The sequence below is a fragment of the Lampris incognitus genome, chromosome 1, assembly GCF_029633865.1.
Source record: "Lampris incognitus isolate fLamInc1 chromosome 1, fLamInc1.hap2, whole genome shotgun sequence".
Taxonomy (NCBI): domain Eukaryota; kingdom Metazoa; phylum Chordata; class Actinopteri; order Lampriformes; family Lampridae; genus Lampris; species Lampris incognitus.
In genome coordinates this window covers 22,651,372-22,677,524 of record NC_079211.1, presented here as the reverse complement: position 1 = coordinate 22,677,524, position 26,153 = coordinate 22,651,372, and the positions used below count along the sequence as shown (strand labels likewise).

Here is a 26,153-nt window from a genome sequence, read left to right as displayed (position 1 = left end):
GACAGCAATCTCTGTCCTGGATGATGATATGGGTACTGCGCTGCTATTTATGTCGTTCTGATTATATGAAAACCCAAAATCTTAACTCCTTCGCTTTTTCAAGAATAACAGGCAGTACTGTTTTTTCCGAAGTTTTAACATGCCGGTAAGTCCCCAAGCCTCTATTTTGTTTTGTTTGTTAGCCAAGGGGGTCACTCCCTTCCTCCGATTTCAATGAATTGATGCTAACTGGTTAGCGAACTGGTTGGCAGCCATCGAACGTATTTTCCAATTTGACCCCCCGTTTTCTGTAGTGACCGCTTTTTTAATTTTGCACAATCTTTAGGTTATATAAATTTAGGCTAGATGTTTGTCAAATGTTCCGTTGTCCGTGTGATGTGCTAGCCAGTTAACGTCAACAGTACTCTGTTAGCTTTTTACTTGCTTAGCAACGTAGCGAGTGAGCCAGCAATTGATAAAGCTTATTATTATTATCACTACTTGGCCAAGCCTTTCTAACTTCGCTGTAGCTGGAACCGATTAACGACATTTGTATATTCATTCTGTTGTTTATACATTTACCTCTCTCGTTTAAAGTCATACTTAAGGTGTTCTACTTTATCATTACCTTGTTTTTTTATCTGTACACTTAAACTCAATACAGAGTGAATGACATTTTAATTAACTAAATGTGCTACATGAATAAAGATTGATTGATTGGTTGATTGGACAAGTGCAGTGGTTCTCAGTTCACTCCCCAGGTACCACCAGTGCTGGTGCTTTTCCAGTCTACCTGGTTGTTCATTTTAGTCACCTGTTCCAGATCTAAAAAACCCCTGGTTGGAGGCTGGAATACATGGCACAACAGGTACATTTAATTCACTACCTGGCACAATAGAAGGTCAGCATTATTGGGGGTTCCCAAGGACCACACTGAGAACCACTGCTCTAGCTAATTTATCCACTCCCTAGCAGTGTAATCAGTCAGGTGGTGACATTACAGTTGCAGGATAATGACAATGTCTGTGATAACATTTTTCTTTGCAGAGCAATAAGCTTGATAAACCCGAAAAGCTGGAGATAAGTGATAATGTCAAAGTGGTGGTGAGATGTCGTCCACTCAACCAGAAAGAGAAAATGATGGGCCACAAACAGGCCGTCATTGTGGATGAGATCCGAGGGACCATAACAGTGAACAAGCTGGAAACTCCCCATGAGCCTCCCAAGACCTTCACCTTTGACACCGTGTTTGGTCCTGACAGCAAACAGCTGGATGTTTACAATCTCACAGCTCGTCCAATCATTGATTCAGTTTTAGAGGGTTACAATGGTAAACTCAAGTGTCACACAGTACTTGAATGTCCTCCCTTCGTGGCATTACTAATGACTGTTACAGTAAAATCTGATTCAGCACAGAAGTGATCTCATCTGCTCATGGTTATATTCAATAAACTCGTACAGGATTGCTCATACATACAGTAGTCTTATTGAAAATATATCCAAGCTTATATGATCAATCAATCAAGTTGCATTTTTATAGCGCTTTTCTAGCCGCAACAGCCACTCAAAGCTATGATAGTAATGATATTACAACGCGTGTGCGTGCGCGCGCGCGCGTGCGTGTATGTATATATATTATTTCATTATACATGTTAGTATTGATGGTTCAGTACTAAGCATTGTCCTCTGTTTCAGGCACTATCTTTGCATATGGGCAGACTGGTACTGGAAAAACATTTACCATGGAGGGTGTTCGGGCAGTGCCAGAACTCAGAGGGATAATCCCTAACTCCTTCGCTCATGTGTTTGGTCATATTGCCAAAGCAGAGGGAGACACCCGGTAAGAGAAAAGGCAGACATTTAACAAAACAGCCTTATTTCTGATTCTCTAAGTGCCACATGGCACTGTTAACAGTTTATCGTTGCAAAAATGTATCTGTAAGAAATAATCTTTGGATCTTTTTTAAGGGTGTTTATGTGTCATTCTACTTGAATCTTGACATCTTTCACTCGGAAGTGTGAATTAAGCAATGGCCAATGGGGGGGGTTGTTTATTTAGTTTCAGTTGCTTCTGTTCAGCAACTCCTTCCAATATTTATAAGGTAATATGATTTAGGAAAGCCAAAATCATATACATAGCACATGTAAATGCTATTGTTACAGTTTATGATTTTACTTGTCCATTTATCTGAAATGACATGCACACAATCAATGACATGCAAATAATCACCCCTACAGGTTTTTGGTTCGTGTGTCATACCTTGAGATTTACAATGAGGAAGTGCGGGACTTGTTGGGCAAGGACCAGATGCAAAGGCTAGAGGTGAGAGGATGTTTAAATGAAACATCACACCTCAAACATCAGCATTTCAAAAAAAAAAAGTATTTGACACACTGGAATGATGGGTTTATACAAGTTTGTCACGAAAAGATGCTACAGTCATTTTCCTCCGCAAAACCTATGAAGCCTCTGAAGGCATCCAGAATTTACAATAAAGCCACCATTACCATGGTTATGTGAATTTAAAAAAAAACCCAAAAGCATTTATGTTCTTTATCTGGTCAATTTGTTCCATGGCAGGTGAAAGAAAGACCTGATGTTGGTGTATATATCAAAGACCTCTCTGGTTATGTGGTGAACAATGCTGATGACATGGACAGAATCATGACGCTGGGGCACAAAAATCGTAAGCACTATTATGTTACTATTAAATTGGACTAAAATTAAAACGTGAATTTGATGATTTTTTTCAAAAGCAATACACTTTTTGAAATAATAGTTTCATACTTTCGTACAAGTTTCAGAGTTAATATGTAATTGAGATTATCTGTCTATGAGATGGAGCGGTGCAAAGAACACTTTGAGGAGCTCCTGAACCCGGCTAACACGTCCTTAGTGGAGGAGGTAGAGTCTGAAGACTCAGGGGAAGCCGCACCCATATCCCTGGCAGAGGTTTCTGAAGTAGTTATAAAGCTCCTCGGTGGCAAGGCGCCGGGTGTGGATGAGATTCGCCTTGAGATGCTGAAGGCTCTGGACATTGTTGGGCTGTCTTGGTTGACACGCCTCTTCAGTGTCGCATGGAGGTCAGGGATAGTACCTGTGGAATGGCAGACTGGAGTGATGGTTCCCATATTTAAAAAGGGGGACCGGAGGGTGTGCTGCAATTATCGGGGCATCATATTGCTCAGCCTCCCTAGGAAAGTCTATTCTAGGGTGCTGGAAAGGCGGCTCCAACTGACTGTTGAACCTCGGATCCAGGAGGAACAATGCGGATTCCGTCCTGGCTGTGGAACAACGGACTAACTCTTTACCCTTGCGGAAGTGCTGAGGGGGGTATGGGAGTTTGACCAGCCAGTCTACATGCGTTTTGTGGGCTTGAAGAAGGCTTATGACCGTGTACCCCGGGTTACTCTGTGGGGGGTACTGCGGAGAAGTATGGGGTACCGGGGCAGTTGCTACAAGCCATCCAGGCCTTGTATAACCAAAGTGAGAGCTGTGTCCGCATTCTCGGCACAAAGTCAAACACATTTTCGGTAGGTGTCAGACTCCGCCAAGGTTGTCCCTTGTCTCTGATTCTGTTTGTGATATTCATGGACAGGATCTCAAGGCGCAGCCAAGTTGAGGAGTGTGTCCATTTTGGGAACCTCAGAATTGCATCTCTGCTCTTCTCAGATGATGTGGTTTTGTTGGCTTCATCAGAACATGACCTCCAGCGTGCACTGGGGTGGTTTGCAGCTGAGTGTGAAATGGCTGGGATGAGGGTCAGCAGCTCCCAAGTCTGAGGCCATGGTTCTCTACCGGAAAACGGTGGCTTGCTCCCTGTGGGTTGGGGATGAGTTGTTGCCTGAAGTGAAGGAGTTCAAGTATCTCGGGGTCTTGTTCACGATTGAGGGTAGGATGGAGTGGGAGATTGATCTGTGGATTGGTGCAGCATCAGCAGTAATGCGGACATTGTACCAGACCGTTGTGGTGAAGAGGGAGCTGAGCTGGAAGGCAAAGCTCTTAATTTACCAGTCAATCTTCATTCCAACCCTCACCTATGGTCATGAGCTTTGGGTAGTGACCGAAAGGGTGAGATCGCTGATACAAGCGGCTGAAATGAGGTTCCCCCGTAGGGTGTCAGGGCTCAGCCTTAGAGATAGGGTGAGGAGCTCGGACATTTGGGGGGAGCTCGGAGTAGAGCCGGAACTCCTTTGCATCGAAAGGAGCCAGTTGGGTGGTTCGGGCATCTGATTAGGATGCCTCCTGGGCGTCTTCCTTTGGAGGTTTACCAGGTACAGCCAACTGGGAGGAGACCCCGGGGTAGACCCAGAACTCACTGGAGGGACTGCATGTCCAATCTGGCTCGGGAACGCCTTGGGATCCCCCAGGAGGAGCTGGAGGGCGTTACTGGGGAGAGGGACTTCTGAACTGCCCTACTTAGCTTGTTGCCACCGCGACCCTACCCCGGAGAAGCGGCTGAAGATGAATGAATGAATGTCTATAAGATATTTGGAAACTAGGGGGAGAAACGTGCCCTCTATCTCACTTGCACCAAGGTCACTAGCACAAGGCAGCAGAGTTTGGATTAAGTCTATCAGTTTTCAGCAGAAATATTGCACAGCTAATAAGCTCACTGTTAGATTTCTTTACGCAAAAAGTTTAGTTAGAAGTGAACCCTTATCAGATTTTGTTCCTCAAGTAAAGGAAATGCCTACAGTAAATAAAAAAAAATTACTTGAAAATAAATCAAGAAACTACAAAATGCACATTTAAGTAGTGCACATTAATGCTCTTAGGAGATCTTTAAGTTGATTTATATATAATAGATTTAATTACTTTAACATGTCCTAAGTGTTCTTTCTTTATGTAAAGGCTCTGTTGGTGCCACCAACATGAACGAGCACAGTTCTCGCTCCCACGCCATTTTCACCATCACTATTGAGTGCAGTGAGAAAGGTGTTGATGGAAATCAACATGTTCGCATGGGCAAACTTCATCTGGTTGATCTTGCGGTAAGATCCACTGGTTTCAGAATAGAAGTATCAGTATTTCTAAGAAGAAGAAAAAATCAAGCATATCCTACCAGGAAATGAATCTTACCACTTATCACACTTCATCCATCTGCTTGCTACATTTAACTTTTCCCATATCCAGGGCTCTGAGAGGCAGGGAAAGACTGGAGCCACAGGGCAGCGTTTAAAAGAGGCAACAAAGATCAATCTATCTCTGTCAACCCTGGGTAATGTCATCTCTGCTCTGGTGGATGGAAAGAGTACACATGTGCCCTACAGGAACTCTAAACTCACCCGCCTGCTGCAGGATTCCCTCGGAGGAAACTCCAAGACCATGATGGTACAATGAATGGCTTAGTAGCTGACAGTAGTAGAAATGCACTTGTGATTCTCGTTTTAATTTGTGTCATATTTGAAATACTCTAAACCATAAATACTTACATTAATAATCATTCCAAAAAAGAAATGCTCTCATTACTTACTCCAAACCATGAAATTGCAGTAAATGGGGATATATTTTTTTTCCTTTCTTGATTGTACCATCAAATGTTTTGCCACAATTTTCTACTAGTGTGCAAATATAGGCCCAGCAGACTATAACTATGATGAAACCATCAGCACCCTGCGCTATGCTAATCGAGCCAAGAACATCAAGAACAAAGCCAGGATCAATGAAGACCCTAAAGATGCCCTGCTGCGCCAGTTTCAGAAGGAGATTGAGGAGCTGAAGAAGAAACTAGAAGAAGGTAGCCAGTTATTTATTTCGATCATCCCATTGGCTTGTGAAAGCACTATTAAAACAATAATTCAGTTCAACAGTTTTCTAATATAGAAGACTCTCTGAGTTTTGATATGGTAGTGAAAAATTCAACTGCACTGCATTCTGCCATCATAGGGGAGGAAATCTCTGGATCAGAGGGCAGTGGATCAGAAGAGATGGATGAAGGTGATGAGGAAGGAGGGGAGACGGGAGAAGGCCGAAAGAGAAGAAGAGGTAAGAATTAATGTTTTGCACACACAATGAAGTTTCGAGGCATCATCAAAGCAAATGTCTCTTCCTTTGATGCAAAGCGGATTGTCGGCCCTGTAAAAAAAGAAAGAAAAAAAAGCCACATAAATTGTTGCAGTCAACTGTCATTATGCAGGTATCTTAAGTGATGGGTACAGACCTTTTTCCTGTTCTGCTCAGCATGAGTCAGCATTTCGAAATAATTATCACACTTAGGTTCTTATGAAGTTTGTTTAGACTCAATACTGTTTATTATCAGGCTGTAATTAACAAAACCCGGCTTTTCCTTCAGAGTTCCCCCATTCTGTCAACTTTTGCTTTTATTGTCTTACTCTGGAAAGCATTAGTTGTTAAGAAGTATACATCATGAAACTCCAGACATGTAAAAATAGAACCTGTGTTGAAAGCGTTTTTCACAAACAATTTCTAAGGTCTTCTTATATTGCCTTTTGCAGTTTCTAGTTTCTTTTCAGTATTTTGGTAATAAGCTACCATTTGAGTTATTGAAATTCAAACCATTTGAAATCTTGGAATATAGTGTGCTGCTGTATCTGCAGTTTGATTTTGTGCATCCATGTTTAATTGGCTCAAATCAACCGAACAAGTTAAGCTTACTTGAAGCTCTTAATTTTTGTTCCAAGGTACCCAAGTGTGGTGTCTGTCAACCCATAGCTCCACAAGCATCTCTTTCTGCCTCTGCCTCTGTCTTACTCTATGTTTGCTGTGGTGGGTGTGGTGCTTCCTCTGTTTCTCTTCCAGGCAGTAGCAGCAGCAGCAGTAGCTCAGACTCTGCTTGCTCTTCCTCAGTGCCACAGCCCACTGAGGACAAACCTCAGACTAGTGAGTGGGAGCAGCCCCCTGCTCTACCGACCCACCCAACCACCAGCTTACCTTGCTTCCCCCATGTCAAATTTAACCCTCGACCACTCCCACAGTAGTAACACAGCCGCAGTCACCCCTGTATCTACTGACCACATCCCTCCTTCTTCATGGCTCAAGTATTATCAAGTGTGCATAAATATATTTGCAAAAAGTCGGTTGGTGGTGTGCTGGGGACAGGTTTCACAAGGATGTCTGAAGTGATATGGAGATACCTGAAGTTGGGCAGTAGCTCCAATTATTAGGAGCACAGAATCCCAACAGAAATTTTATTACCTATGGAATATAGATTCTCCCCGGAAGGTTGACTCTTTCTGAAGCCCATCTGTGTGTCTTTCTCTCCTTTTACTTTGTATGACCTAAGTGACCACTGCACTCACACTTGGCCTACTTCTGCATGTTGTGCCCATTAATATTCTCAGTTTCAGCCTCCAAGTCCACCATACTCTTTTATATACAAGTCATTCTGCTTCTTGAAAACACAAAACAAGTTAGATCCTGGGTACATCATGTAACATTGTTGCAGCTATAATTTCTCATTTTCCAGCATCATGTCTTTTCCCTATTTTCTCACCATCACTTTCAATGCCATTCTTGTGTCACTTTTATTGCCACCGCTCTTCCTTCCATGTTTATACTTCTGCCTCCCTTTCTTTCTCCCATTTCCCATCCATCTACTATCCATTGTTCCACTTTACACATGTAGAAGTCATAAGACTTTCCAGGTCACTCCGTAATGTGTTGCTCTTTGTCTTTCTCTCTGTTCCGCCGGTTGCGAAATGCCGCCTGTCTGAACTGCTACACACCTCTTAATTCAAGAAGAAAGAGGTTGGTGTAAGAATCATGCTCCTGACTTTCCTGTAGATCGTCTGCGCTTGCAAATTTTACCAAAATTACCATAGTGTATTGCAAAAGCTATAACACTAACTCTGGTCAGAGAGGGCAAAAAGTAAAGCTATTTTTGAATAGGTATTAACAGTGGTAACATCCTCCCATGTATGTCTGACTTCCACAGTCATCATTTCCTCATTTCCATTCTCTTAACTACCTTGTCACAAAGAAAACCTTACATGGAGCTTATGGATATCTGGAAAAAGCCTTAACTTTTACCCATATTGATATGATACTCCGTATTAACAAGTAATTTCATGATAAAACTCATTGCATTGATTTAACAACCTTTAGCTAAACTAATACACAGAAATTAAATACTAACTACAGGGATTAAAGTTATTTCTCAAGTTCCCATGGTAAATCATATTCCTATAGAAAGCAACAACATATATACTTAGCACAAAAAGTAAGGAAATTTGTGTTTGGTAGATTATTTCTTTGTTGTAACAATGCTTCTTGGCAATAAATCTTATACCGTTGGAAAGCCTGTTTATTTCCCTTTTGAATGGCGCCACATTTGTAAGGAACATGCATTTGTGGGATGAGCAGCAGAGCTGAGTATGTGGGTTGCCCCCATGAAAATTTTTCCAAATCTTCTCTGCCAATGCCAAATGGCTTGTTTTGCTGTTGCTATTGACTCTTGTTTTGAGCTTCTGGTACCCCAGGTGCTGACAATCAGGTGCCTGATATGAGATTTATTGCCAAGAAGCATTGTTACAACAAAGAAATAATCTACCAAACACAAATTTCCTTACTTTTTGTGATAAGTTTAGTTGAAATGATTAAAAGCAGCTTTTTAAGATGCCTAAAATGTAGATAAATGTATAAGTAATTTTATTATCATCCTAAATGATACACCACTCCATATTCACCAGGAGAACGTGTATCTAAAAGTGGGTTATCTATTAAAAGCATTTGTGCCACTTCTCTCTGAAGGGAAGAAGAAGGTTTCCCCAGACAAGATGGTGGAGATGCAGGCTAAGATTGAAGAGGAGAGGAAGGCCCTGGAAGCCAAGCTGGACATGGAGGAAGAGGAGAGGAACAAGGCAAGGGCTGAGCTGGAGAAGAGGGAAAAGGACCTTCTGAAAGCCCAGTGAGTCCTTAACAAGTTCAGAGACCCAAGTTCTTTAAGTGGTTGATTTGAATAGGCAAGAGTTTTGATCACGATTATACGAGTCATCTTTAACTTCCTTGGTGTGTAGAAGTACAGAAGTGTATGCCAATGTTTCCAATAAGATGATACATTTTTTGAATATGTAACAGATTGTGTAAAAGATTTGGCATCACACTTACCACAACTTCTATTTTATCATACTGTTACACAACATAACGATTAGTTGGATTTGGGGATCACACACTTTTAGCTTATCACACTTGAAAGCCATGGTATTTCTTTTTCTTTCTTTTTTTTGGATTTTCCCCCCAATTGTATATGGCCAATTACCCCACTCTTCTGAGCTGTCCTGGTCGCTGCTCCATCCCCTCTGCTGATCCTGGGAGGGCTGCAGACTACCACATATCTTCTCTGATACACATGGAGTTGCCAGCTGCTTCTTTTCACCTGACAGTAAGGAGTTTCACCAAAGGGATGTAGTGTGTGGGAGGATCACGCCACTCCCCCCAGTTCACCCCCCCCCCAAACAGGCGCCCCGACTGACCAGAGGAGGCGTTAGTGCAGCGACCAGGACACACACCCACATCCACCTTCCCACCCGCAGACACGGCCAATTGTGTCTGTAGGACGCCCGACCAAGCCGGAGATAACACGGAGATTTGATCCAGCGATCCCCATGTTGGAAGACAACGGAATAGACTGCCACGCTACCTGGACACCTGAAGCCGTGGTATTTCAAAGACAAAAATTTCTCACAACCAAATTTGCGTTTGACATTCCAAGCTTTCATGCTACCACAGAACCCACTTTTTTCTTTTTTTTTAAAGTTTTTTTTTTGTTTTTTTTTTTTGTTGACATTTTCTGCCTTCATTTGATAGCGGTAGTCGAGAGAGAAATAGGAAAGCCAGGGGAGAGAGAGGAGATGACATACAGCAATTGGCCTAGGCCGGATTGGAACCCAGGCTGCTGTGGTAAGGACTCAGCCTTATGTGGTACGCATTCTACCAGGTGAGCCACTGGGGCATCCCAGAACCCACCTTTTTTTTTTTCACCACGCTCGATGTTTTTTTTTTTCCTTCTTTGATTTTTAACTTTCATCGGGTATTGCTGGACTCTAATCAGATTTGTACTGTGCACCAGCTAGCACTACGTGAGTAAAACAAGTCTTATATTACCTATTTCCCGGGCTATAAGTTGGTGTTTTTTTTACTCATCTCGCTATTTCTGCGACTTATATTCCAATATGACTCATATGCTGAAATTTTATCGGACAAATACACAGCAGTTCAACTATGGCCACTAGATGGTACTGTTTGTGACTGAATTGAAAATACTGTACCACCGTATAAATGTGACTTATACACCGAAGTGACTTATATATGTTTTTTTTTTCCGTTGCAACAACATGTTTTTTTGCTGAGTGCAACTTAAACTCCGGTGCAACTTGTAGTCTGGGAAATACGGTAGTTTGGTTTGTAAAAACTAAATGCTGAAATAACTGTGATGGTTCCGACTGGATCAGGTAGCCAGATATTAAAGTCCAAAACCTTCTTGAAAATGTCACCTGCAAAGTCAAATCTTGGCTATAAATTGTAATGTTAGATGTGTTGTGACCCAGTCACTGGATGCCTCTGTGGGGTAAACTGCCTCCCACCCACTTCCTCTCTCTAATGGGCTGTATAGTTTCTCATTTGATTTTCTGTCTGTGTTTGACCTTCCTCAGGCAGGAACACCATCTTCTGCTTGAGAAGTTGTCTGCTCTAGAGAAGAAAGTGATTGTGGGTGGAGTGGACCTCCTGGCTAAGGCTGAGGAGCAGGAGAAACTCCTGCAGGAGTCCAACAATGAGCTCGAGGAACGCCGCAGGAGGGCTGAGCAGCTCCGCAAAGAACTTGAGGAGAAAGAGGTGAGGATCCCAAAAGGCAACCAGAACAGAAATTGAATGCTGGTTCACAATAGGGCAAAAATTCAACCTATTACAACATGACAAGTACAGTGTTAGCTGTAACTGTGTGCTGGCCATAGCCATGTTTATCTTCATCATTAACGACACATTAAATGAGAAAAGGGAGAGAGTGGAAAGCATTCTGCTACAATGTAACAAACTGTCTATTCAGAAAAAAATGCTTTAAATCAAAGAATTATGGTTTAGGTAAATTCCACCGATGATTTTGTGCATGTGCAATCGGCAGAGGTGGACAAAGTACACAACTCCATTACTTGAATCAAAGTATAGATACTCGTGGTCAAATAATACTCCAATATAAGTGAAGTTGCTGCATTAGCAGCTGATGAGTGCGTGACGCATGAAACTAGCTTGTACTGCTATGCATTTAAAACTTTTTTTTTTCCTGTATCTGTGTTGATATTCTGCTCCTCGTTAGTGGAGCACTTATAACACCATTGACGGTTTCGGAAAAAACGCTATATTTTTTTTTTTTTGTGTGTGTGGGCTCCCCCCCCCCCCTTTTTTTTTCTCCCCAGTTGTATTTGGCCAATTACCCCACTCTTCGAAGCCATCCCGGTCGCTGTTCAACCCCCTCTGCTGATCTGGGAAGGGCTGCAGACTACCGCATGCTTCCTCCGATACATGTGGAGTCACCAGCTGCGTCTTTTCACCTGACAGTGAGGCGTTTCACCAGGGGGATGTAGCATGTGGGAGGAGGATCACGCTATTCCTCCCAGTCCAGTGAAGTGAAGAGCTAGTCCCTCGAAACGAATCATCATCCGTTGTTTGGAAGTATTTCGGATTTAGGGCAAGTGATGTTAACCAAGAACAAATCATTTGCAAAGAGAGCTTTAGAATTGTGTCTGTGCCGCAAAGCAACAAAATTAACCTGTTCAACCACCTGAAAAAAAAGGATTTGTTAATTAGCAGGAATGTAGCACAACATGAAACTGAAAGCAGTGCTCTGTTGATTTAATTTTGGGTAAAATGTTTTGGTACCATTTTATTTAGATTTTGCTTCTAGGAGGTGCACTGAATTTAGGTGAATAAGAATCAGTCTTATTTTGATGTAAAGAAACATGGAAGTGAAAGCAGTGCTCTGTTTATTGAAATGTGAAAGTGCAATAAAAATATGTTGTCCCTAAAACCAACAAATAATCATAATTAATCGTGATCTCAATATTGATCAAAATAATCAGGATTATAATAATAAATATTTCATTTTTTGAGCATTTTTCAAGGTACACAGACACTTTACATACGTAAAACCAAACATAAAAGCAACACACAACATTAATCTCATATTAAAAGCAATTCTAAAAAGATGAGTTTTCATTAATGATTTGAATGTTTGACAGATCGGTGCAGTCTCTGATGTGTTTGGGTAGGATTGGGCAGTATAGTGATATTATATTGATATTGTGATATGAGGCTAGATATCATCTGGGATTTTAGATATCGTCTGAGATTTTGAATATCGTAATATCGTGATATGGCATAATTGTTGTCTTTGTTGGTTTTAAAGGCTGCATTTCAGTAAAGTGATGTAATTTTACGAACTTACCAGACTGTTTTAGCTGTTCTATTATTTGCCTTTACTCACTTAGTTATTATATTGGCATTACTGATGATTATTTCTCAAAAATATGATTGTGTAAATGTCTAGTGAAAACACCAATAGTCATCTCTACAATATTGTCACAATATAGATATCAAGGTATTTGGTCCAAAAATATTGTGATATGTGATTTTGTCCATATCACCCAGCCCTATATTCGGGGACAGAGTTCCAGAGTGAGGGGGAAGCTAATGGAGAAGGCTCTGTCGCCCCATTATCATTTTTTATCCATTATCGTGAAGTCCTTTAATGTAGTGGATTTAAGCCGGGGATGCAGTGCATCCGGAAAGTATTCACACCCCTTCACTTTCCCCACATTTTGTTATGTTACAGCCTTATTCCAAAATGGATTAAATTCCTTTTTTTTCTCATCAATCTACACACAATACCCCATAATGACAAAGTGAATAAGGTTTTGTAGAAATTTTTGCAAATTTATTAAAAATAAAAAACTGAAATATTGCATGTACATAAGTATTCACACCCTTTGCTATGACACTCAAAATTGAGCTCAGGTTCATCCTGTTTCCACTGATCATCCTTGAGATGTTTCTACATCTTGATTGGAGTCCACCTGTAGTAAATTCAATTGATTGGACATGATTTGGAAAGGCACACAATTGCCTATATAAGGTCCCACTGTTGACAGTGCATGTCAGAGCAGAAACCAAGCCATGAAGTCAAAGGAATTGTCTGTGGACCTCCGAGACAGATATGGGGAAGGGTACAAAAAAATTTCTACAGCTTTGAAGGTCCCGAAGAGCACAGTGGTCTCATACATTCGTAAATGGAAGAAGTTTGGATCAACCAGGACTCTTCCTAGAGCTAGCCGCCCAGCCAAACTGAGCAATCAGGGGAGAAGGGCCTTGGTCAGGGAGGTGACCAAGAACCCGATGGTCACTCTGACAGAGCTCCAGCATTCCTCTGTGGAGATGGGAGAACCTTCCAGAAGGACAACCACCTCTTCAGCACTCTACCAATCAGGCCTTTATGGTAGAGTGGCCAGACGGAAGCCTCTGCTCAGTAAAAGGCACATGACAGCCCGCTTGGAGTTTGCCAGAAAGCACCTAAAGGACTCTCAGACCATGAGAAACAAGATTCTCAGGTCTGATGAAACCAAGATTGAACTCTTTGGCCTGAATGTCAAATGCCACGTCTGGAGGAAACCAGGCACCTCTCATCACCTTGCTAATACCATCCCTACAGTGAAGCATGGTGGTGGCAGCCTCATGCTGTGGGGATGTTTTTCAGCGGCAGGAACTGGGAGACTAGTCAGGATCAAGGGAAAGATGAATGGAGCAAAGTACAGAGAGATCCTTGATGTAAACCTGCTCCAGAGCGCTCAGGACCTCAGACTGGGGCAAAGGTTTACCTTTCAACACGACAACGACCCTAAGCACATAGCCAAGACAACGAAGGAGTGGCTTCGGAACAAGTCTGTGAATGTCCTTGAGTGGCCCAGCCAGAACCCAGACTTGAACCCCATTGAACATCTCTGGAAAGACCTGAAAATAGCTTTGCAGCGATGCTCCCCATCTAACCTTACAGAGCTCGAGAGGATCTGCAGAGAAGAATGGGAGAAATACCCCAAATATAGGTGTGCCAAGCTTGTAGCTTCGTACCCAAGAAGACTTGCGGCTGTAATCGCTGCCAAGGGTGCCTCAACCAAGTACTGAATAAAGGGTGTGAATATTTATGTATATGCAATATTTCAGTTTTTTATTTTTAATAAATTTGGAAACATTTCTACAAAACCTTTTTCGCTTTGTCATTATGGGGTATTGTATGTAGATTGATGAGAAAAAAAAGAATTTAATCTATTTTGGAATAAGGCTGTAACATAACAAAATGTGGGGAAAGTGAAGGGGTGTGAATACTTTCCGGATGCACTGTAGATGCTAATATTTTAAGCACTGGCCCCATGGGCCACCAAGCCCCTAAATTTGGTGGCCAAAGTACATTTTTGGTGGCCCAAATGTAAAAACACAGAAAAGGCAATTTAACACAACTTAACACTGTGACACGTCAACAAACAAAAAGACATCAACAAGATGAAAATATATAACTACTAGAAGAACCCTGCTACGATGTAGCGGTTTGGTTATCCGCCCGTCTAAATCTCCCTCCTCTTCATCCTGCCAGCTAACCGCCTCCCCCTGCCCCTAAACCCCCCCCCACTCCAACACCCTCCCCCCAAATGCTCGGAATCATCTGAAATGCCGAAAAAAGTGGTTTTTAGCCATTTTTAGAAAATGCATATTTTGCATAATTATTTTAATTTTCTGCTATTTTTCTGGTCCTCTCTGGAACAATACCTACCACCTCCAAAAAAAATTAGGATCATAAGTGCATTTTTGCAAAAATGCATTTATTTTGCATAATGCCAAAACATTTCGAAGTCCCAGAAAAAAAATCAACGATGCTCAGAATCATCTGAAATGCCGAGAAAAGTGGTTTTTAGCCATTTTTAGAAAAATGAATATTTTGCATATTTATGCATAATTGTGCATAATTTTAATTTTCTGGGATTTTTCCCTTACTCTCTGAGACAATACCTACCACCTCCAAAAAGAATTAGGATCATAAATGCTTTAGTTTTCGGTCCCGCTATCTACACTAACTAACACACACACACACTAGCACCACACACACACACATTACGAAAATATATGTGTAGATTTATTTAAATTGAAAACTCAAGTTCATTTGTAAACATACATACATACATGTTCTCTCTCTCTTAGTTCACAGTCTCTTTTTCGCACCCCCCTCCATGCCTCTGCCTCATACACGCGCTCTCTCACTCCCTCCATCCCTGCCTCCCTCCCTCCCTCCCAGCATTGTGCCTGTCAGTCATGTCTGCAATAAAAACATTACAAAAAGCAGTAGAAAACCTATAACACACTTCTAACTGTAGCCAAAATTGTCAAAATACATGGGTAGAATGAATATTTTTTTATAATAATTTAAACTGAAAACTCAAGTTTTTTTTTAAACATATGGTACATATATTCTCTCACAGCTTTAGTTCAGTCTTTTTCGCATCCCTCTGCCTTATACACTCTCTCGCTTGATTGCTCCCTCCCTCCCAGCGTTGTCCCGGCGTCAGTCATGTGTGCAATAAAAACATTACAAAAAGCAGTAGAATTATAATCCACAAGAATCGAAATATAGCGGGCTTGGCACAGCTTCTCCAGTGTTGGTTCTCAGATGTCATTGTAGATGTGGGGAATGAATCTACAGCAGTAAAGTGCTGATAACAATGTTGACACCATTAACTATGAACAACTAGCTGCAATACAAACAGAAAATATGCTACATGAGCTAGCCAACAGTAGCCTACTGCTGATGAAGAGTAGCTAACGTTACATTATTTATCCAATAAATTTAGGTAGCTGCTCTACTTAGTAGCATTAGCACTACGTTAATTTGCAGCATATAAACCTAACCAGCTACCTAGCTAGCTAGATTAGAATTAAACCAACCCACCTTACTATGGCTTTGTCGTTTGCATATCCATGCACCATGTCCATGCCGTTCTTGATATGGAGTTCGATAAGCTCAGGGAAAGCACTGAATGCGATTTCGTTACGCACAGACAAGGCTCAACGTTTTCGGTTTATATTTTTCAAAGCCATCCAGCATGCCGAATTTCGCCACAAGAGGACACTGTTACATAACCTCATACGAAAAGGAACAACTTTTGGATCCGTGGAAACGTAAAATCCGGGTGAAAATCAGTTTAAACCTTTTTAAAAAAATCTGGATATTTTTCGGTGAAAATCGGTTAAAAACCGAAAACGCTGAACCTTGCATACAGAGTAGTATGTGATGTTGAAATTTTTAATAATTTTCTCCCGTTATCCACTCTCCATTTGACGTATTTGTCTCCCCATGGGTGTATTTTCAGGCGATGTAACTGCAAGGTGTGCAACTGTGCACCTTAAGTGTTGTCCACTTTTTCCATGACTTGTGATGTGGTGTTTCCTGAACGCATTGTATCCGATGAAAAATTAGCTAGACTTCTCGGCTTGTTGAGGAACCTGGCGGCACACCGCAGTATATTACGTTCTTAGATGTGTCATAGTCTAGCCACTTAAACTCTTGCTTCCATTCACTCCTAAATTTTCGTTGCCGTTCCGTTTTTCATAGTCCACCTTTTATGTTTCTGGTTCTTCTGTAGGGATCATGTTCGCAGCTCGAGTAATGTTAGGCTTAGTAAACCCATACTTCAGCAGCCCCGACTTATCGGCAGCTAGCCGGCGACGAGTAAAATTAAGTTATTGTTAGCTGTTTTCGTAGAATGTTGAATTAAAAGGTGCGAATGAATCGGGGTGTTTGTGGAACTGTGACATTGCGTTTGCGAAGGGCAGTGGGTATTTTTTTAAATTATTATTTAACCTTGACTTGGTGGCTACAGGGGGCCACTTACTGGGAATATATGGTGGCCACAGAGTAACTTTTTATGGCCACGGGCCATCGGGCCATGGTTAATGTCGAACCCTGTAAGCAATAAAGTCCTCACTGTGTACTATATTGACAGAGAATTCGGTGTTGTCCTGCTCATGGAGTCTTTCCCATAGCGCGTACACATACCAGAATGCATTGCCTGTGAGCTTCTCTATCGTCGTCCGTAAAATCCTCTGTGCTAGTGTTGTGGGGCATCATTTACACCAAAGGAAACATAGCTTAGTCAGGAGAATGAGGATGTGTTCTTTGAACAGCTTGTTTAGAGTAGATTAGAGTATTAGAAAACCTGCTAGGCTGTAGTTTATCCGGCTGCAAAATGTTGTCACGATGCGATACTTGGCGAGCACAAAAAAACTCTTCGACTACTGCTCCAGAGATGCAGAAGTGATCAAGAGCAACTGCAGGTGTTTTTCATGTGCTATCCCTGTCGCAGATAGACAGAGATAAGGGAGAAACTCAGTGAATTTTCCCTTTAAGGAATTTCGTGACTTATTGGCCAGTTGAAGTTTCTTTCTAAAAAAAAGGGGGGGGGGTGCGGTTAGCACTGTTGCCTTACAGCAAGAAGGTCCTGGGTTCGAACCCCAGGCCATCCCAGGTCCTTTCTGTGTGGAGTTTGCATGTTCTCCCCATGTCTGCGTGGGTTTCCTCCTACCATCAAAAAGACATGCATGTTAGGTTTGATACTCCTGTCTGTGCCCCTGACCAAGGCAATAGGAAAAAGAACTGGAGTTGGTCCCCAGGCGCTGCAGCTGCCCACTGCTCCTATCCAATAGGATGGGTTAAATGCAGAAAACAAATTTGTTGTAATCTACAATGACAAAGTAAAGTGGCTTTCTAAGTTGTCTGGCTAAACTCAGTCAGGTAAGGATCACACTTTAGAACAGGGATGGGCAACATGATCCAGAAAGGGCCGGTGTGGGTGCAGGTCTTTGGTCCAACCAAGCAGTTACAGACCTGATTCTATTAGTCAACCAATAGTCTTGTTCCAACCAAGCAGTTACACGCCTGAGTCTACAAATCAAGGTCCTTAGCAAAGACTATTGGTTGACTAATAGAACCAGGTGTGTGACTACTTGGTTGGCACAAAGACCTGCACCCACACCTGCCCTTTCTGGATCATGTTGCCCATCCCTGCTTTAGAACATCCTATAACCTCTCTGGATTGTCATGGAAAACCTGAAAAATGACAGCACTCAACAGCACACTTGTGTTTTGATTTGCGTACGTGCAAGATATGAGCACAAGAAAAGCTGACTACATCTGTAGTAATTTGAGGGTTTTGCCCAGATATTACAGCTGCTGACTGCATCCCGGAAAAGCAGTGCTTTATGACCTGCTTTTTTGTTAGATGATATCGCCTATCTATAATTAGCAGAGTCGTCAAGGCATTTCAGTCATTGTCTAGAGTTATGTGTGGTTGTTATAAAATGCATTTGCATATCTATAAGTATTTAATCAGAACAAAAATGGTTGTAGTTGGAAAAAAAAATCTCGTGTTCTAACATACCAAGGTTTGTTCACATTGTGCATTTTCTGATTTTCTTTCAGTTGAAGAAGCGGAATATATTCTCCTATTCGTCATACGTGGGGGTAGAAATGTCATTGCCCAACATGTTGCAACTCTGCGCCACCCAATTGGCCACCTGCTTAGAGCCCCTTGTCTCTGGCTTGATGCACTCCCAACAGATGTCACTGTTTTAACTCATCAGCTGTAAACGAGTCACTGTAGCAGCATTCACAGCAATTGCAATCATGATACTGGCAAGAACAACCTATTTTTTTCTGTTAAAGAGTTGGGACAAACTAACCCACTCCCAAGGCAAAGAAAGTGTCATGTTTATCTTTCTGTGTATTGTTGATAGAATAGCCACTTCAGCACTCATGTACTCGCTTTACATTGCATAACAAAAAATAAGTGGATGAGTACACTACAAGAATACCAGCGTATTTTAGGGATAAGTGCCAGCAAATCTGGATCCAGATTACATATTAATACCAGATGTATGAATGGGATATTTTTATTTTGATTGAGCTGTAATTAATGGAATATAAGGTTCCACACAAAAACCCTGTGAATGATGCGAAATGGGAAAAAAATACCTCATGGGTGGAAGCCCACCACTTGCTCTTCCTCACTCATAGTAGTGCCCTTCTTAGTACCAAATGACACATTAGCTGTCATAATGGGGAAATACAATAATTCTACCACTATATATATCATGGGTTACAGGATATGATGCCATATACACCCACTGGTACCTTCTGACCTAAATGATTCTTGGTTTTATTTAAGCTACGTTTGCTTTCTGACGACCTACTCCTTTAATGTGGGTGGGAAGCATGTGGTTAGAATCTGTCACAAAGCTGCAGTCTATGATTTCAAGATATGCCAATGGCTGTTTGCAGTAAAGTCACATAGAGCTTGGCAGTATGGCATAATAAATAAAAATAAACAAGAATTGCAATTTCCCTTTTAATTTGCAGGTGAAAATACTTTGATGTGCTTTATTTTTCACCATTGATGGCCACAGAATCCGGTGGTTTGTTTTAACTTTTCCTTCCTTCCTCCAACCACCCATTACCCTGAATAGAATTAGGTGATTTTAGAGAATGACTATCTGGTCTCTCTCTCTCTCTCTCTCTCTCTCTCTCTCTCTCTCTCTCTCTCTCTCTCTCTCTCTCTCTCTCTCTCTCTCTCTCTCTCTCTCTCTCTCTCTCTCTCTCTCTCTCTCTCTCTCGCGCTCTCTTGAAACAGCAAGAGCGTCTAGACATTGAGGAGAAATACACCAGCCTTCAGGAGGAGGCCCAAGGAAAGACAAAGAAACTGAAGAAAGTGTGGACCATGCTGATGGCTGCAAAATCAGAAGTAAATAAATAAAGTAAATAAAAAAGGCAAAGAAAGAGGCAGCTAGAGCATATCCACGTATAACTCAATTAAATTCTGGGATTTTTGTGGGATTCAAATCTTGGGTTTGTCAATTAAACTCCCTATCAGACTGCCTAATTGGTTTGAGACTTTGCATGAAAAGTCGCCTTTCACTTACACCCAGCAAATCCGGATGTTTTGTTAAATTAGACACAGTCCTGTCCTTGATCTCAGCTGCTGGGCCACCCTGCCACCCCAATGATTAATTAGTACATCAAAAGTTGTAGGGGGGGAAATTAAGACGGGTCACTTAAGCCATGATCTGGAGATTTACATACAAATATTGTTATTTGAATAGAAAATTAAATGAAACCAATAGAAGAAGAAAATTGCTAGTCCACAATATCCAAATCATAAAAACCTTTGTAGCTGCTCATTTAAATGGTCACTGTCAGGTAGGTTTTTCCTGGGAAAAATTATCTGGCACATAACGTTTTACATCTTCATGATGGCAGCCAAGTAGGGGAGAATAAAGAGATTGAAGGACAAGTGGAGTTGTGGCCAACAAGAAGATATAGCAGACAGCTCATGGAAGACCTTTACCAATAGATACTCCCAACATCAACAGCTAAAGTCCAGCACCAACCACATTCTTCATTAAAGCAGTGGGGAAGGTGCTGACACAAAAAACAAAAGTTCTTCAGGATTGTATATTTCAGCGGTTCTTGTGTTCTTTTCTGTCTGTAAGATGGCTGATCTGCAGCAAGAGCATCTCCGGGAGAGAGAGGGCCTCTCAGAGAACATTCGCCAGCTGAGTCGAGAGCTCCAGCTGCAGATGCTTATCATAGACAACTTCATTCCCCAGGAATACCAGGTCTGTTCTTGAAACAAATGTGGGTCTGTGACTCTCTTTTGAGTATTCCACATATTTCCCATTCTTTTTTGTTACTTTGTATTGACACAATTTCTGCTATTTTTTATTTATTTTATTTTTTTAGCTGCTGTGTTTGGGCGTTTTCACACAAAGAACTTGAAAGCAATCAAAAAAACTGCTGTCTCTAAATTATTGATGCGTTGTCTTATTTTGTTTACCTTGTGTACCACGGATAACCACTTCCGTGTGTATGTTTCTCTTCTTTTCTACAATGCTCAATAACAGTGAGCTGGAACATGCCTCTCCCTAAGCTACAATTATTGACCTTTCTTTTTCTTTTGTAGGAGATGATAGAGAATTACGTGCACTGGAATGAAGATATTGGAGAATGGCAATTGGTGAGCTCTTTTCTTGTAGTAAATCCTGATACTAAGATTTGAAAAATAGAAACAATATGTGTATTTGGGCAGCATGGTGGCCCAGTGGTTAGCGCTGTTGCCTCAAAGCAAGAAGGTCCTGGGTTCAAACCCTGGGGTTGTCCAACCTTGGGGGTCATCAGGTCGTCCTCTGTGTGGCGTTTGCATGTTCTCCCCGTGTCTGTGGTGGGTTTTCTCCGGGTGCTCCGGTTTCCCCTACCATCAAAAAGACATGCATGTTAGGGTTTATACTCCCGTCTGTGCCCCTGACCAAGTCAATGGGAAAACAACTGGAGTTGGCCCCCGGGTGCAGCATGAAGGCAGCAGCCCATTGCTGCTAGCTACACAGATCACAGCTAGGATGGGTTAATTTTCAGTAACTGAGTTTCCCCAAGGGGATTAATAAAAGAAACTTTATAACTCCACTGCACGGTGGCGCAGTGGTTAGCACGGTTGCCTCACAGCAAGAAGGTCCTGGGTTTGAGCCCTGGGGGTAGTCCAACCTTGGGGGTCGTCCCGGGTCATCCTCTGTGTGGAGTTTGTATGTTCTTCCCATGTCTGCGTGGGTTTCTTCCGGGGGCTCCGGTTTCCTCCCACTATCCAAAGACATGCAGGTCAGGTGAATCGGCCATACAAAATTGTCCCTAGGTATGAATGTGTGTGTGTGTGTCTGTGTGTGTCGGCCCTGTCCAGGGTGTCTCCCCGCCTGCTTCCCAATGACTGCTAGGATAGGCTCCAGCATCCCAACATCCCTAAGAGCAGGATAAGTGGTTCGGATAATGGATGGATGGATGGACTATTACTCAGAAGCACTGTTGTTTAAATGTTTACTTTTGTCTTTCAGAAATGTGTGGCATACACTGGCAACAATATGAGAAAACAGACCCCTGCACCAGACAAGAAAGAAAAAGATGTTAGTGCTGAAGGTTTCGTTTTTGTCCTAGCTGAAGTTGGTTCTTGTTTGATGGCCCAACATGCCTTTACGTTCTTAATTCTTTATTCATCTTCTTTCCTTTGCTCCACATAGCCATTTGAAGTAGACCTGTCTCACGTGTACTTGGTGTACACAGAGGAGAGCATGCGGCAATCACTGATGAGACTAGAGAGGCCAAGGACCTCGAAAAGCAGCAAAAGTGGCCGCCCCAAGACTGGCCGGAGGTAAACCTATTGTCTATGCAGGCCACAAATTCCCTGGGGCCACACAACCAGTTAAACTTGTTTCATACCAACTACAGCGGTGCTTGAAAGTTTGTGAACCCTTTCTATATTTGTTCCTATATTTATCTTTCTATATTTTCTATATTTATGCATAAATATGACCCAAAACATCATCAGATTTTCACACAAGTCCTAAAAGTAGATAGAGAACCCAATTAAACAAATAAGACAAAAATATTATACTTGGTCATTTATTTATTGAGGAAAGGGATCCAGTATTACATATCTGTGAGTGGCAAAAGTATGTGAACCTTTGCTTTCAGTATCTGGTGTGCCCCCCCCCCCCCCGTGCAGCAATAACTGCAACTAAACATTAATGGTAACTGTTGATCAGTACTGCACATCGGTTTGGAGGAATTTTAGCCCATTCCTCCATACAGAACAGGTTCAACTCTGGGATGTTTGTGGGTTTCCTCACAAACTGCTCACTTCAGGTCCTTCCACAACATTTTGATTGGATTAAGGTCAGGACTTTGACTTGGCCATTCCAAAACATTAACTTTATTCTTCTTTAACCATTCTTTGGTAGAACGACTTGTGTGCTTAGGGTCATTGACTTGCTGCCACATTCTCTTGAGATTCAGTTCACGGACAGTTGTCCTGACATTTTCTCAAGGATTTGCTGGTACAATTCAGAATTCATTGTTCCATCAATGATGGCAAGCCATCCTGGCCCGGATGCAGCAAAACCGGCCAAACCATGATACTACCACCACCATGTTTCACAGACAGGACAAGGTTTTCCTTTCTCCAAACATAACGCTTCTCATTTAAACCAACAAGTTATATTTTGGTCTCATCCGTCCACAAAACATTTTTCCAATAGTCTTCTGGCTTGTCCATGTGTTCTTTAGCAAACTGCAGACGGGCAGCAATGTTCTTTTTGGAGAGCAGTGGCTTTCTCCTTTCTAGCCCTGCCATGCACACCAGTGTTGTTCAGTGTTCTCCTGACGGTGGCCTCATGAGCATTAACATTAGCCAATGTGAGAGAGGCCTTTAGTTGCTTAGAAGTTACCCTGGGTTCCTTTGTGACCTGGCTGACTATTACATGTCTTGTTCTTGGGAGTGATCTTTGATGGTTGACCACTCCTTGGGAGGGTAACAATGGTCTTGAATTTCCTCCATTTGTACACAATCTGTCTGACTGTGGATCAGTGGAGTCCAAACTCTTTAGAGATGGTTTTGTAACCTTTTCCAGCCTGATGAGTATCAACAACGCTTTTTCTGAGGTCCTCAAAAATCTCCTTTGTTCTTGCCGTAATACACTTCCACAAACGTGTTGTGAAGATCAGACTTTGATAGATCCCTGTTCTTTAAATAAAACAGGGCACCCACTCACACCTGATTGTCATCCCATCGATGGAAAACACCAGACTCTGATTTCACCTTCAAATTAACTGCTAATCGTAGAGGTTCACATACTTTTGCCACTCACAGATATGTAATATTGGATCATTTTCCTCAATAAAAAATGACCAAGTATAATATTTTTGTCTCATTTGTTTAATTGGTTTCTCTTTTAGGACTTAAAACCTGATGATGTTTAAGGTCATATTCATGCAGAAATATAGAAAATTCTAAAGCGTTCGCAAACTTTCAAGCACCACTGTACAAGTTAATAGTTCAGCAGAATGAGTCAAATGTTCAAACTACCCTTACTTAGCAATCAGTCAAATTCAGGGCAGATTCAAGGCTTCTGAATATAATTAGTCGATGTCATAGCGCCTTGATATTAAATGTGATGATTTAATCTACTATGAAATGCTGTTATTCTCAGAACTGTTGGCTGGGTGCTGCTTGAATTTGTTGAATGATACTGCTTATCATGCAATTATCTCTTAAACAGGAAAAGATCTGCTAAGCCAGAGGCGGTATTAGAATCTCTTCTGCAGTGAAGTTGGTTCGGAAGACGGTGACTGCAATTTACATGTTACATTTGGAAAAGGAGTCCTTTGTGGAGTCCACAGACTTTATTGTTGAACTTTATTTGACAGATTATCTGAATACACTGTATGGCCAAAAAGGTCTTAAATGTGAAGAAGATGTTTTGCAGAGCATCCACCTTAGGATCAGACTTCTTGGTCAACAAAGACTTGTTGTTTGTATAATGTAAGTCTTGTTTGAGTATGGTCAGCATCTTTACGGTGCCTTTGGACACTTTTTGGTGGCGACTGCCTCTGTTTTGAAATTGTGCTATTTTACAGCCCTCTTAAATTAAGGTGAAACTAAACCTCTAACAAGATTTATGTTACTTCACTGATTTTGGGCTGCCAGGTCAGCACTTGTGAATATGAACAACGCTTCCAAAACTAGAATTCACAGAGATAACAGGATAAGGGAGGATGACTTTGTGGACTTCTGATCTAAAAACCCCTAGCAGAGTTTCACTGTTGATTGCTATCAGACTATCCCTGAAACACCGAACCTGTCACATGGGGGCATGATCACAGATGAAGCCTTATACGGGCTTTAAAGAGGTTTCAGGCTTACAGAGAAACTTGTTCATGTTAAGTTAACTCTGCTTCATTAGTTTATGATCATAACAGTAACATAATAATGTGAACATATTAACTTGAGGTTAGAAACATATACTTTGGGCACAAGCTTTAGTCTTAAACACTTGTTTTTCATGTTAAAAAAAGCGAAGAGGGGTCTTCAACTTCTTCCATTGAGTCTTGTTGTATGCTAGAACACTGGTAATCATTTACCCAAATATTAAGCATTTCAAATAGGGGAATCAAATTACAAATATTGTAATCAAACTGAATGTCAAACTTGCTTTCTTTTTGGTCAAAATGATAGGACATGCATGCCATTCAGCTCCTACAGTAGTACCATTTGCATGTGATACACTAAGCAGTTAATTTTTAGCTTTTAAACCATTTCAAATGTCTTAACACTTCTCTTATTGAGACATAGTATATGCCTTTGTATAATGCACTAGGATGTGTTTTATTTATGGAGCTCATTTCATCTTCGTGGTATATTGTAGTGAAAGAGCGCTGACTTAATTTTGTATTACACTGTATGTCGAATGTTTACGTCCACCTGCTATCTCTCTGTATACTTTAAATTATTAAATTATTTTACATAGTTTATCACACATCCTCCCTGCCTTTTTTCTACGTTGTTTAATTTCACAATAGAGTCAAAAGAGGCTCATGACAGTAATATTTGAAAAACTAAGGTTATAAAAATAAGGTTATAATGACATGTAAACGCTATGGTCGGCTATTTCCAATTCCTACCTTGAGAAAATGTCTAAAACCATATAGCAATTGATGTAGTTGCTGAAGTATCCTGTGGCATATGTTACAAATTCTACTTTGATCAGGTTCACTTTATTTGAATGGTGCACATGGACTTTTGATGGTATTGCATCAAAGGTGTGGATGCCTCTATAGCAGATAGTGTAGTTCCAACACATGAAGACAACAAACAATATAAAGTCATAACTTATTTATTCATAAATACTTTACATAAATTAGCTCTGTGAAAATACATATTTTAATAAATAATTTTAGCGTCACTTGGTGCTTGCTAGGGTGATGAGTATTGCACCCTGCCACATTCGGCGATTCTGCTCAGTAAGTCCTTCACTGGATGTTTAATACTGGCCTCCAGCTCACAGTGGGTGTCGTTTTTCTGAAAGCACATCACACAGCATTTCAGTTTGAGTGTGCAAGGCCGTAACCAAACAACCGACGCAACATCGTACAAAAGAAGATGGACATTAAGGGCCTATAGCCTGACAAGAGCTTAGCAAAGCCATAACCACACAGTCAGGGCATTTTGTGAATGAGGTTCGACCGGTCTAATATTTCAAGTTATATAATGACTGTTTCACAACATAGTGATTTTTACTTACGCTTTTG

The 26,153-nt window shown here is 41.4% G+C and overlaps 1 protein-coding gene across 1 annotated transcript; it reads left to right on the top strand.

The window, feature by feature from the left end:
* kif3a (kinesin family member 3A) lies at window positions 1-25,338 on the top strand. The gene is made up of 17 exons (XM_056285038.1): window positions 1-145; window positions 1,027-1,309; window positions 1,675-1,819; window positions 2,218-2,302; window positions 2,561-2,666; window positions 4,835-4,974; window positions 5,117-5,314; window positions 5,546-5,720; window positions 5,870-5,968; window positions 8,693-8,849; window positions 10,594-10,774; window positions 19,660-19,770; window positions 20,519-20,644; window positions 20,989-21,042; window positions 21,905-21,973; window positions 22,088-22,218; window positions 24,125-25,338. Exons 1-17 carry the CDS (start codon window positions 140-142, stop codon window positions 24,171-24,173), a joined length of 2,115 nt encoding a protein of 704 aa, XP_056141013.1. The 5' UTR covers window positions 1-139; the 3' UTR covers window positions 24,174-25,338.
* Window positions 25,339-26,153: the final 815 nt, after the last annotated feature.